The sequence below is a fragment of the Portunus trituberculatus genome, chromosome 46 (assembly GCF_017591435.1).
Source record: "Portunus trituberculatus isolate SZX2019 chromosome 46, ASM1759143v1, whole genome shotgun sequence".
Lineage (NCBI taxonomy): Eukaryota > Metazoa > Arthropoda > Malacostraca > Decapoda > Portunidae > Portunus > Portunus trituberculatus.
The window spans coordinates 33,065,475-33,079,458 of NC_059300.1; the positions used below are offsets into that span (position 1 = coordinate 33,065,475).

Genomic DNA, 13,984 nt, shown 5'->3' on the forward strand with positions numbered 1-13,984 from the left:
ACCACATACACCACCACTGTCATTAACTTAATGACAGTGACGGGAAGCGGCGAGGCAAATGGGCAACCCTCTTAATGTGTGGCCCGGCCCTGTTCAACTAGCAGTAAATAGGTACGGGGGGTTGTGGCCTCGCTTTCCTGGTGTGTGTGTGTGTGTGTGTATTGTGTGTGATGTGGTCTCAGTCCTACCCGAAGATCGGTCTATGAGCTCTGAGATCGCTCCGTAATGGAGAAGACTGGCTGGGTGACCAGCAGACGACCGAGGTGAATCACACACACACACACACACACACACACACACACACACAGTATTCTATTGCATTTGAATAAGAATGTGGGTAGGCTACATCACTTCACAGCGAGTGAGATCAATAGTTAGTGCTGGAAGTTCGCCTACATTCAGCCTGTTCCTAAAAAGGGTGACCTCTAACTACCGTCCTATAGCTTTAATCTCCTGCTTGTCTAAAGTTTTTTAATCTATCCTGAATAGGAAGATTCTCAAACATCTGTCACTTCACAATCTTCTGTCTGATCGCCAGTATGGCTTCCGTCAAGGTCGCTCTACTGGTGATCTTCTGGCTTTCCTTACTGAGTCTTGGTCATCCTCTTTTAGAGATTTCGGTGAAACTTTTGCTGTTGCGTTAGACATATCAAAAGCTTTTGATAGAGTCTGGCATAAAGCTTTGATTTCAAAACTGCCCTCTTACGGCTTCTATCCTTCTCTCTGCAACTTTATCTCATGTTTCCTTTCCGACCGCTCTATTGCTGCTGTGGTAGACGGCTACTGTTCTTCTCCTAAACCTATTAATAGTGGTGTTCCTCAGGGTTCTGTCCTGTCACCCACTCTCTTTCTATTATTCATTAATGACCTTCTTAACCAAACTTCTTGCCCTATCCACTCCTACGCTGATGATACCACCCTACATCTTTCCACGTTCTTTCAGAGACGTCCAACCCTTCAGGAAATTAACAGATCACGCGGGGACGCCACGGAACGCCTGACTTCCGATCTTTCTAAAATTTCCGATTGGGGCAGAGAAAATCTAGTAGTTTTCAATGCCTCAAAACTCAATTCCTCCATCTATCAATTCGACACAACATTCCAGGCAACTATCCCCTCTTCTTCAATGACACTCAACTGTCTCCCTCTTCCACAATGAATATCCTCGGTCTGTCCTTTGCTCATAATCTTAACTGGAAACTTCACATCTCATCTCTTGCTAAAACAGCTTCTATGAAGTTAGGTGTTCTGAGGCGTCTCCGCCAGTTTTTCTCGCCCTTCCAACTGTATGGAGTACTCTTCGCATGTTTGGGGGGGTTCCAGTCACACAGCTTTGCTTGATAGGATGGAATCGAAAGCTCTTCGTCTCATCAACTCCCCTCCTCTGACTAACTGTCTTCAGTCTCTTTCTCACCGGCGAAATGTTGCATCCCTTTCTATATTTTATCTCTATTTTCATGGTAACTGTTCTACTGATCTTGCTAACTGCATGCCTCCCCTCCTCCTGCGGCCACGCTGCACAAGGCTTTCTTCTTCCTCTCATCCCTATTCTGTCCAACTCTCTAATGCAAGAGTTAACCAGTACGCTCAATCATTCATCCCTTTCACTGGTAAACTCTGGAACTCCCTCCCTGCATCTGTATTTCCGAATTCCTACAACTTGTCTTCTTTTAAGAGGGAGGTATCGAGGCATTTGCTCCCCTAATTCTGGCTGACGGTTTTGGCACTTTTTGTACTCTTTGGAGAGCCAGCGCTCAAGTGGGCTTTTTTTCTAATTTTCTATTTTTTGCCCTTGGCTGGCCCTCTTCCCTACGTAAAAAAAAAAAAAAAAAAAAAAAAAAACGTAGATTTATACATATATATATATATATATATATATATATATATATATATATATATATATATATATATATATATATATATATATATATATATATATATATATATATATATATATATATATATATATATATATATATATATATATATATATATATATATATATATATATATATATATATATATATATATATATATATATATATATATATATATATATATATATATATATATATATATATATATATAAGATTGGGATGAGGAAGTGGAGAGTTACGCGCCAATCTCAACTCGAGTTGAAGTCAACACAAGTTGACCGCGAAAACGCGTCGAATCAGAGCAAGGCTGTCCCTAACCAAATGTAGCCATAAGCGAAATTTTTTTCGAAACCGCCTCACAGCCCTACTCAATCTCAAATGTATATCAGGTGCAGAATAATGCAAAATGCGTTTCCTTGCGCAAAAATGGGGCCCCTATGGATTGCGGCCGGGGCCCTGCGCACTGTGCGTGTTAATTTCTGCGTGTAGGCAGGGAGACCCTGAATCGAACGATGTCAAGCTACACCACAATACACCTCCAAGCTCCACCAAAATTGTGTCTAACGTTCGTCAGCAAAGTAAAGGGATGTTTTTCTTTTTTTATGGTTTTATAGTGACAGCTAGGTTAGCACTAATACTCATAATAATAATAATAATGATAATAACAATAATAATGATAATAATAATAATAATAATAATAATAATAATAATAATAATAACACTGCTACTGCTGCTGCTACTGCTGCTACTACTACGTATATACTTCCATTCCTTATATCACTATATTTGGTGTATTTCAGGTGGGCAACGGCAGGAAATACTCAGGAAGTACTGAAAATTGAAGGAAATGCTGACGATCATTCACATGAGGAGAGAAGGCGATTGGCGGGGCGGGTCTTGATCCGGGTCATGATGGGCACTGGGCGGTCTGAAAGATAGCATACATAACCATCGCCTTATTTAACACAGTAATGACTACTTATCTATAATCTAATAGTTAATTCATGCTTTACTTCATTGATGGACTGACCTGGGAGGAAGGCAAGGCTGGTGTCCCTGTCGCCTAATATTTACGTACGTAATTCATTTGAAAAATCGCGATAAAAAAGGAGCCCAGACTAGAATGCATTACATTTTCAGACGCAACAAATGGTTATACTAATAACCAAAATACATTACCGAGTTGATTGTTTACAAAACAATGTCCAACGAACCGTCTATATTTCAAAGTAGCGACCCCACAAACACTTCATAATGTTGAGAAGGAAAGCACAGCTACACTCCATTATATTACATTTTCTGAATATGATTTTTTTTCAAACCAAAGAAAGAAAAAAATGGGTTCATCATATAATTTTTTTTTATTTTGGTACCACTAGGAAAATTTAATATGAAAATAAGAAGTTAGACTACATTTTATGGAATATAATTAGTTGGGTCATGTTTTTTTTTCATATCTTCTAAGTCTTTTATGAAGCATTAAAACAATCCTAGGCATACTAATAAAAAAGTTATAATTTATAGTTACTTTAATAATCATGTATTCATTAAACAGAAACACAGCTAGATTAAATTCTATTGTGGCTTGCAACTTGCATTACCTTGCTAATAACAAAGAAAATATGAAAACAATTCCAACTCCATTAATAAAAGAAAAATTCTTACCTTTACTCCGTTTTTTAATTTTTTATTTAACGTTTGATGAGTGAATCGAACCTCTTCCCTCGCCTTCATTCTCACACTCCACCTCCTCCTACACCCTGAGTCTCACAAAATCCAGAATCACACGCAAAAGTCGAGGAAATATGTTTAAAAATTATATCCCAAGCAGTGATAGGTGGTGGGGGAGAGGAAGGCGGCCATTAGTTCTATGATAAACATCAGAGGCAGCTTAGTTTTAGGTAATGACAGTGGTCATGTAAAAAAAAAAAAATAAATAATAACAAACAAACAAAAGATATAAATAAATAGATAATAATGTTACTTTTGTTAGAATTACAAATACTTTTGGGAAGTCAGTGCTTCTCCTGGTGTGTGCTGTGTGCTGCGTCACTATATCATGGAATGTCCTCTCATTGCTAAATTTAGGCCACAAGGTCAGCATGACATGTACAGCCTCATTGACCGTCTCCTAGACTCTGCCACCCTCAAGGAAATACTCAGGGAATATCCTCAGTTTGCTCCCAGACTGTAGGATGTCTTAGGCAATAATAAGGTGTGTAATATGTGTATTTATTTACTGAAATACTTGTATTCTTGCTGTGTATACTGTCCAGAGTTATTTTTGTGATACTTTAACCTAAGTCCTTGCCCAGGGGGTGGGTGGCAAGGCCCATCCTCCTCCTTTGTTGTAATTATTTATTAATTCAACAATAAATGTATCAATCAATCAATCGTATAGGTAGAAAAACAGTTTTTATCAAGTATGGACAAGACATTTGTCCTTTACTTTTGATTGAGTCTTTTTTCATTAAGGGATCTGGCAAGCAAGCGGACCTTTTTCTTTAAACCTTTTGTTGCCCTTGGTCAGCTTCCTCAAAAAAAAAAAAAAAAAAAAAAAAAAAAAAAAAAGGGGGGGGAGGGGAGCTGACTGTACATTCAATCAAATAGCTGCCAACTCATTACCTGCTGTGGTGACCTGTAGTAGTGTTTGGTCAAAAGTAAACTAACCACATTCAGGAAAAATAAATGTTTATTATCCTACATGATGGATATAATGATCCTGCCACTTTACCTTCACTTAAATTATGTTTTCTTTGATTTCTCACTGAAAAAAAAATACAAATTCACCCTGGTCACTATTTTCTTTTTCTAAAACAGCTCCATTGTATAGAAATCAAGATGTTTTCAGGAATTTTTTTGAGATCATTTTAAAGCTGGAAACAATATGTATGCTAAACCTTTGTGCCAATATTAACACACATTTTCTCTATTGTGTGACTTCAGTCACTGATAATCTGGTACTTGAGAAAACATAAAAGTACTTGAGTGTATAGGCAATTTTTCTTTGGCAATTTTAGATTACAATCCCTCTATATTGCAAACATACCACCAGTTGTCATCACCAGTGAATAGCCTCAGCACTAAATAAAATCTATACACCAAATTTACACTCAGATGTAAAACTATACAAGTACATATTACATTGGCCTCCACCCATGACGAGAGCGTAAAAACAACTTGCTACACTCACTGACACTATTGCATGATGCATAGCAAGTCTTCACACAACTCCCTACCTAGCTTATGCACAGCAAGGATGGGCAGGAGGAAGTGAAGCCAGGTAGCTATGTATTGTTCCTTGTATTAATCCAATCAGTTAATCAATCCACAAACGGATGCCACCTAACCATTACAGGGTTCTAAAGGGCAGCAACTGACTGCCTCACGAGAACATCTAGGAAACATATTGAGATGATTATGCCCAGATAACAGGAATTAATGCCATGGTTATATTAGCAATGACTCTCAATGCTATTTGCTAGGCTTCACATCCATCTCACCACTGTTATGAGTAAGCCTCTAAAAACGTCCCTTCACTGCTTCCCACAAAGTCCTCCACCCACTTCTCACTTCTCAGTGCTCAGCATCTCAACAACTTTTCCAGTGTTTTGTTGAGCCTTTCATACTCCTTCACTGCTTGTACTGAGCCACACACTGCTGGCCTGCCAGCCTCTCAACTGTGACATCCCAAGCCAGCTCAGTAACACAATGCTCAGCATCATCCATCACACCAGAGAGGTAAGGTCAGGGGGAGGCAGGAAGGCATGCATTCATCGCCATCGCCAATTGCCACGTCAACATCATCCTCTCAAGAATGTATGTAAGCAAAGACAAAAGCCACATTTCTCTTCAGTTTCTCTCATGCAATGTTTTCTGTGGTTCAAGCATGTTTGTGTGTACATGTGTGTATCTTTTCTTTCATTGTGGTTATTAGCATGATTTCTTTGCACAAATATATATACTATATATATATATATATATATATATATATATATATATATATATATATATATATATATATATATATATATATATATATATATATATAAAGTGAAATGTACATTTGAATGTGTGTATTTCTTGTCCTCATCAATATACAGCAAATGATTTAAAAGGCTAAAAAAATTACATAATTTTATTCATTATGTAAAATGAAGATTTCACTCTACATTAGGTAAGTGGAGGAGAGAGAGAGAGAGAGAGAGAGAGAGAGAGAGAGAGAGAGAGAGAGAGAGAGAGAGAGAGAGAGAGAGAGAGAGAGAGAGAGAGAGAGAGAGAGAGAGAGAATAATTAAAAGAATTTGCCCTTGTCTGCACTCCAGGGCAAACACAGTGATCAAACAAACGATGATGGTTATGAAAATCTGAATTGTACCTTGAGCTTCCACGGCATTCATTACATTGAGCCGAGACTACATGTATACACACACACACACACACACAGATACACACACACACCACACACACATGCATGCATGCATGCACACGCATACACGCATGAATCTGATATACGGTACATGCGTGCAGTGGCTGAAATGTACAAAATGGTAGGTTGATAAATGAATTGTCTGCTCCGTCATGCCTAAAGGAAGTAGTCTGCTTGTGGCTTCTTGGCAGGAATCCCTCGAGTCTCCTGCGGCGCCGCCTCAAAGATGGTGAAGTCACGCTTGAGGTTCTCGTCCAGCTCCAGGATAGCTGCTACATTGCCACACCTGTTGCATGCCGGGCAGAGAATTGTTGTTACTGACTACTGGGACCATGACACAGTAAGTAGAAGAGGAAGAGGAGGGGGAGGAGACTATTGGTTCTGGTGATAGAAGGCCAAGACAACAATAAAGAGAGGAACTTTAGCTTGTGAGCAGCAAGATCCATGGAGGCAAGAAGATACTGCCAAAATTGGGTTAAACTCCTGATTATTCAAAACATCACTAAACTAAAAGAAAGACACCTACAAAAAATAAAATAAAATAAATGAATAAATAAATCTTACAAGAAACTGATACAAAAGTTATCTTCTCAAATAGAACCTGGACCAGATTACCAACTCAATAATCAAACTGGCTCTTTTGAAAACTTACTTTATTGGAGAAACACATTATAATGCATCTCTTCTACTCACTTCTTAAAGCTTTACACCTGATTGCAAACACAAATAAATGGAAAATAAACACCATTATAAAGATACAGAGGATAATAAAGTGAAGTAGTTTCCAGTCCTAACACAACAAAAGACAGGATCACCACTCCACCCTGACACACAAGAGAAGCCACACACCTATAGCAGTAGTTGGGTGCAGACCACACTGTGAGAACAGTGTTGTTGAAGTGCCACTTGTAGCCCTCCATGACCAGCTGGTGGGCCCGGCAGATCATGTCAATGCCGTTGGTGTCGTTGAACTGAGCCACTACATCGGAGCCAAAGAGGTAGCCAGCACCCCTGGGACTCACCCCCCACCCCTGAGTGTCTGTGTCAGGGAAGAAAGACACGGGAAGAAATGGTCAGTGGACTGTTCATTTTAGATTATTCTTTCTTCCTTAATCCTGGGATCCTGACATTAGAGGAGCAAACACTTTAACATTAACACTACTAACCTATGAAAATATACACCTATCTGTGTGAGAAAAGAGAAAAGGGAACACTCAGAAAACTGTTGATTTGAGACTAATTATTTTTCTACTATATCTTAGGATCATGAAACTAGAGACTTAATCTTGATAGGCTGACTACATTGCCAGTGAAGTAAGAATCAGTAACAATTTAATACATTATTATGCAATAACAAATGAAACATCAGTGTATCTAAATACGTGCAAGGAAGAGACCCACTGATCTTACCTTCTGGGTCAGACCACAGCAGGTCACACATAGGGCCGTCATGTGGCACTTCTTGCTTCCTGTCTATAGTGCGGATCTGGTCTAGTGTCTGGATGCTGGGAGACAGGCCACCGTGCACACAGAATATCTGTTGAGTAAAGCAGGCCACTGTGAAGACTGCAGGATGTGTGGGTTAAGGGGATGAGAACCCAGACACTTCAATCAACCAACAACCACAAAACACATCACTAACAAGAAGACCATGACAACATTCTACACACCACCAACTGATCATTATAAGAGGAAACACCTGGAAACCACAATGCTTTTTTTTTTCTCCCAGCCCAGAAAATAAGGTCCTTATGCCATTGTGAAGCCAACAAAATATACCTAGAGCTAGATGGCTGAAGACCTCCACTCAAAACTCTCCTGAGCTCTGAACAAGAAAATGACTTAAAATTCTTCATCGAACTTGATAAGAATAATAGGATTAGTATTTGATGAATAACAAACAACAAACTGATTACACACAATGGAAAAAACAGCTGTAAGCATACACAAACACATATATACACAAGGCCACAAGGATCTGAAGACTCACCTTTCCATCGATAATGGCTGAAAGAGAGAGGTAGTCGAAAATCTCGGTGCAGTACCTCCACACTGTGATGGAGCCATACTTCCTCAGGCATTCATCATAGAAGCCGTACACTTGAGTGATTTGCCGGGACTCATGATTGCCTCGGATCAGCGTTATCCTGTCTGGATACCTCACCTGAGGGAAGGACAAGCAATCACTAAAACACTATGCCACCCCTGACTTCTGCTCACTGCAAAGACATTGATATGGACAAATTCATGCTTCTAGTCTTGTCTTGTTCCACCTGCCAGAAAAGAAAATGAAAATATGAGGGAGAACTTATTTGAGCATGACATTCAACTAAAAAGAGAGTTCCACATGGACATTAAAATAATTGAAAACAAAGAAAAATGAGAATACCATCCTTTATCATAACAGGAAGAACAGCACCCATAAAACTGACAAACCTCACTCTTGACAGGAACAATAAATGACAAAGGTGAAAGAAGAAATTATTTAGATGTCTCAAACACAACACACACATTAATATTACAAGGCACTGACATGCAAACACTCACCTTCAGTGCCAGCAGGAGTAGGAAGGTCTCCACACTGTAGAAGCCTCGGTCCACAAAGTCTCCCATGAAGAGGTAATTGGTGTCTGGCACATCACCGCCCACCTTGAACAGTTCTTTCAGGTCGTAGAACTGGCCATGAATGTCGCCACACACCTGAAGTTACCACACCACAAAGCAAGTCACAATGGTGTCAAGCAATAAATAAGTACACGAATAAAAAAGATGACCAAAGAGAGTATTCAAACCCACCACCACCACTAACACCACCAGTACCCACCGTGACAGGGGAGTCGACCCGCTGAACGTTGCTCTCCTCCACCAGGATCTCTCTTGCCTTGGCACACAGCGCCTTCACCTCCGCCTCCTTGATCACCTCGCACCGCCGCAGCTGCTCAATTTGCCGGTCTAGGTCACTGCAGTCACCCATTGTGTTTATCAGTCTGTCTGTTTGCCTGTCTGTCCGTCCGTCCGTCCCGATTGCTAGGTCAAGCCGCTGTGACACCTGAGAGTAAATAACAGTGTGGGTGTTGACTCCATGATGCAATGACAACAGAGACTATTAGTTTGTGTTGGTGTTGACTCCATGATGCAAAAACAACAAAGAGACTATTATTTAGGACACATATGGCACGATAAACCATATTAAATATCTAAAGCTGGAAGGCAGAATAGCAGGACAATAAAACAGAAAGTGGAAGTGAGTGATAAATCCAAAAAGTATCTTAAAACACACAGGACATGACAAAGAAGCAACACACACCCATACTGCCTGGCACAATGCCATCAAGTGACAAAGGCAACCATGCAAACAAGGAATTCACAACATAATGATAACAATAAAGATCTCTCCCCATTGTGAGTGAAATATCTGACAACAGTGATGACATGACACTACACTGGCAACACTAAAGAAGTCAATATTTTAATTGAATTCCCTTAGAGAAACTTGCAAGAATCTATAAGTGGAGTATATGTGGTAACTTTGAGTAAGTTTCTTTTACATCCAATAACATTTAATTCAATGTGCAGCAATAATAAAACACAACATGATGAACAATACAACAAATTACTTCAGTTTTGAAAGGATATAATCAACCAGAACTTTGAGGAAACAAACTCAGTAATATTTCAGCCAAAACAAAGTTCCATGGAGACAAAAAAAATAAAAATAAAAATAAATAAATAAATAAATAAATAAAATAAAATAAAAAATAAAATAAAAAATAAAAAATAAAATAAAATTTACTTGATATCAATGACAACCTAAATCCAGAACACAACAATGCACAAAGGGAGAAATTAGTGTAGAGTGTAAAAAATGTTTTCAATTTGCTATTCACAAGCCAAGCCATGTGAACTCCTCCTTTTCTGCCGGGATGACGATAATGATGATGTTCAAGGAAGATAATTTGTATAACTGAGGAGGAAAGGGTGTGGCATGGTGAGTATGATGCAGCAACTGACTGGAGACTGATAAGTGTGTGTGTGTGTGTGTGTGTGTGTGTGTGTGTGTGTGTGTGTGTGTGTGTGTGTACATGATACAGCAAAACAAACTTTTCATCCTCTCAATCTTCTGTTGAGCATAAACTACCAAGATTACCTTGCAACACCAAGCAGCCAATGCCTACTTGTGGCCCCATCACCACCACTGCACCCCCACCCATCATCACCAGTCACCAGTCACCACCTCCTGATACTATGTGTTAACCTGTGCAAAGGTCAAGTGGTGAGTAATACATCTCACCATTAAGCACTTCACTGAGAGTGTTAACTGAAGCCACTGTGAAGGTAACTTAAAGAGTTCCTATGTCTGAATACAAAACTAACTTCACATCTCAAGGAAGCACATAATATACAGCAATACTACTCTGCTGTCTTCATGAAAATTTATCTCCAATTAACTCCCCTTATGATCCATTCCTCTAGTTCACCTAACCTAATTTAATTTAACCTAACCTCACCTCCTCCATTTTTGGAAAAATATTTATAAAGAATATCAAGGATAAAATGACCATGAGATTTACCTTAGAGATAATTAACAATACTTACCTATATGTCTCATACAACTATGCACTCTTTTAATTTTGATGACTTCTACCACCTATACTGACACAACAGTTGTGCTTGGGAATTCTATTAGCTACAATATGAACTTACACTCTCATAAATTATGCAATGAATTACTGGAAGATTTGCAAGTGTTTTAAGAGTGTTACTTTATCATAGGATGTGGAAAATAAGATCACTGATAAATGAAGTTTTAAGATGATTGAGATGTGAGTGTATCAGTGGATAATGTCATATCTCTGTAACTCAAGGTTAAGCGAGCAGTTCCTCTGGACTTAAGACTTCTATCTTAAGTATTTTATTTGCCTACTCTATCAAAAAGAAATAATATTACTTTTGATGATCATGGAGAGAGAGAGAGAGAGAGAGAGAGAGAGAGAGAGAGAGAGAGAGAGAGAGAGAGAGAGAGAGAGAGAGAGAGAGAGAGAGAGAGAGAGAGAGAGAGAGAGAGAGAGAGAGAGAGAGAGAGAGAGAGAGAGAACCAGTTGCAAAATACAATGATACATACAGGAACAAAAAAAAAAAAAAAAAAAAAAGATACAATATAGTATGATCCAAGTGTATTAGAGCAGTGATTTCTTAACCTTGGATATGTGAGAGGGGTTTTGGGGTGTGTGGCAGGTTTTACATAATACTCTGGTTTTGAATAATTGCAAATCTGTTTGTACTTGTGTCCTCCACTAGATCCTGGACACCAAGTGACAACATTAACCCCTTCAGCACCATGACGCATTTCCATATTCAATCTGGTTACTATTTGGTGATTTCATACAGCTTCAGATACTTATGCGGTGATTTAATATTGTGAATACTCTTGCCATCATTCTTCTCACCTCCATAGACCTTTCCTATGTAAATAAAATCGTCCATTCACACCCAAAACTCAAGGTAAAAAAGCGTCCCAGTACTGAAGGGGTTAACAAGCAAACTTTTGGAGTGATCCCCATGTATGGGGATCACAGATTGTAGAGGAATTCGCTGCAGGACTTAGCCCTGTTAATGGGCCAAATATTTAGAATTAGTATATAATGTATTGTGTACTTGTAAGTGTATCTTTAAGTACTGATGACGAGGTCGCTGTGCGACTGATACAGGATAACCTAGATGGGCCCTGGTGGCCCTTTGTTATCTTATTATTTATGTTATGTTATATGTTATGAGTGATGTCATTTAGCATTTCTTTTCACAATTCCTGAAGCTGCATTGTGGGTAAGGGGTGAGTGACCAATACTGAAGCACTCCTAGGGGCTTGTAAGATTACAAGCATTGAGAACCCCTGGATTATAAGCACACAGACAAAGAAAAAAATATACACAACTGTAGGTGGCTTGAATACAACTTTTTTTTCTCCAATCTTTTGTGGATTTGGCAGGAAACTGTGGCTTTCTGTGTGAACTAAGAGAGTCTTACACTCCTAGCCTTGTCTTCACCCCACCTGTACAAAACCACCACAGACCCGGAACAGAAGTATGACTAACACCAACATGAGGCAAGATGTACGAGTTTCCTGCCTCGCCTCACCCTCTTCCCGGCCACGCACACCATACAGCCACACACTCCACCTACACCCAACACACCACTTCCTGGGGGCACTCAGTGGCTGTACTGCAACACTATCCCTCTATACTCACTGCAGACTGATCCCCAGCGCCTCAGTGACAGCGATTACACCACCACACACTTATCTATCAAGGCTTGGACTGCTCTGCTTCCTCTCACTCCAGCCCACCACACCAGCACCCTCCTCTCACACGGCTATCTCTTCACCCTATTTGGTTTTCGGCATGTATTTACAGACAGAAGGGAAACATGAATGCACAAGTACCTAGAACAGCCAGAAGTTTAAGCGGAGAATCACTAAAACACGATAAAAAGTTACTCGTCGAGGCAGTCAGCGTTTCCTCCTCCGCCTTCCTCTTCTTCCTCCTGTGGCCTCTGCTATGCCTGTCAACACTCTATTTGACCGTTTAACAATCAATAATTAAGGCATAATCTTTATTGAATGTATTAAAAAGCTGCCAAAATGCTTTTATGACCTTGATTATGTTTCAATTGTATTGTTTAGAGAAGGCTTAAATATTTGTGTTTGAGGTATTATATAAGTACAGTATAGATTTTCGTTTGACTCGTCACCTGGCTGGCTTATTTATTAGATTTTCCAGAACATCAGTCATTGGGATTACCTCTGCCTCACAAACAAATTTTCTAAATAAAATTACAGTTTGAACGCTGGTAAATATGGATGCATTTTTTTTTTGTTCCGCCAATTTTTTAAAATGCAAAGTTCAAGGGGTCGTGGAGTGAAGCTCTCTTTCTCTGCTTGAACTAAAGAAATACAATCATTGTTATATAGCCACATCATATCTGCCTAAGAAACACAGTCCTTATTTATTACAATGAAACACTTAATGCATAAAGACAGTGAATGAAAGCATGTCATTACCATGAGACCTTGAATTCAAGGTTAGGAGAAACTGCATATTGCTGAAGGAAACTGTTGCAGTTGCTAAGCTGCTGGACAAAAATAATCATACTAACCCACATAACCTAAACCAGGAAGACTGCAGTCTTTGTTATAGAAAGTGTACGAGTACGCTGCGGAAATGTTACAATAAAATTTGCAAATATTATTAAAAAATAATCGAGTTTCACCTCATTCTAATTTCCCTATTTTTGTTTTTGTTAATTGGTGCATAATACCAATACTACTGGCGTAAATGTTCTAAATACAGTACCTCGCCATCGCTTTGTATGTTCTGACACAGCTGCACCATAGACTGTATACTTTGTTCTCCCAGCCATGAAATGCGCGGTTTAATTCCTAGAAAAGTTTCAGTATGATGTAATAGTGTGTGACACCGAGCTAGTCACCAAACCGACTTACTTATTCCCCATGAATTTTAGTAATTGCCAAGACATTTAATTATGAAAAAAAAAAAACCCCGCAATATCATTGTGACTGGTAAAACGAGTCGTGTATTCGTGAATGTCACGCCGTGACCTAAATCCCAGCGAGGATTGTCCCTGTAGTATGATCACTTCAGTAAATATATCTTGAGATTGGC

The 13,984-nt window shown here is 39.1% G+C and overlaps 1 protein-coding gene across 2 annotated transcripts; it reads right to left on the reverse strand.

Moving 5' to 3' along the window:
- Window positions 1–4,551: 4,551 nt before the first annotated feature.
- On the reverse strand, window positions 4,552–12,891 carry LOC123519957 (serine/threonine-protein phosphatase 4 catalytic subunit). 2 transcript variants are annotated; one of them, XM_045281713.1, is made up of 7 exons: window positions 12,745–12,891; window positions 9,130–9,354; window positions 8,853–9,005; window positions 8,296–8,469; window positions 7,716–7,842; window positions 7,155–7,344; window positions 4,552–6,591 (listed from the first exon to the last, which is right to left on the reverse strand). In XM_045281713.1, exons 2-7 carry the CDS (start codon window positions 9,277–9,279, stop codon window positions 6,462–6,464), a joined length of 924 nt encoding a protein of 307 aa, XP_045137648.1. In that variant the 5' UTR covers window positions 9,280–9,354; window positions 12,745–12,891; the 3' UTR covers window positions 4,552–6,461. The 2 variants fall into 2 exon arrangements, with proteins under 2 accessions (XP_045137648.1, XP_045137649.1); XM_045281714.1 differs by lacking the exon at window positions 12,745–12,891 and adding an exon at window positions 12,551–12,668.
- Between the last annotated feature and the right edge of the window lie 1,093 nt (window positions 12,892–13,984).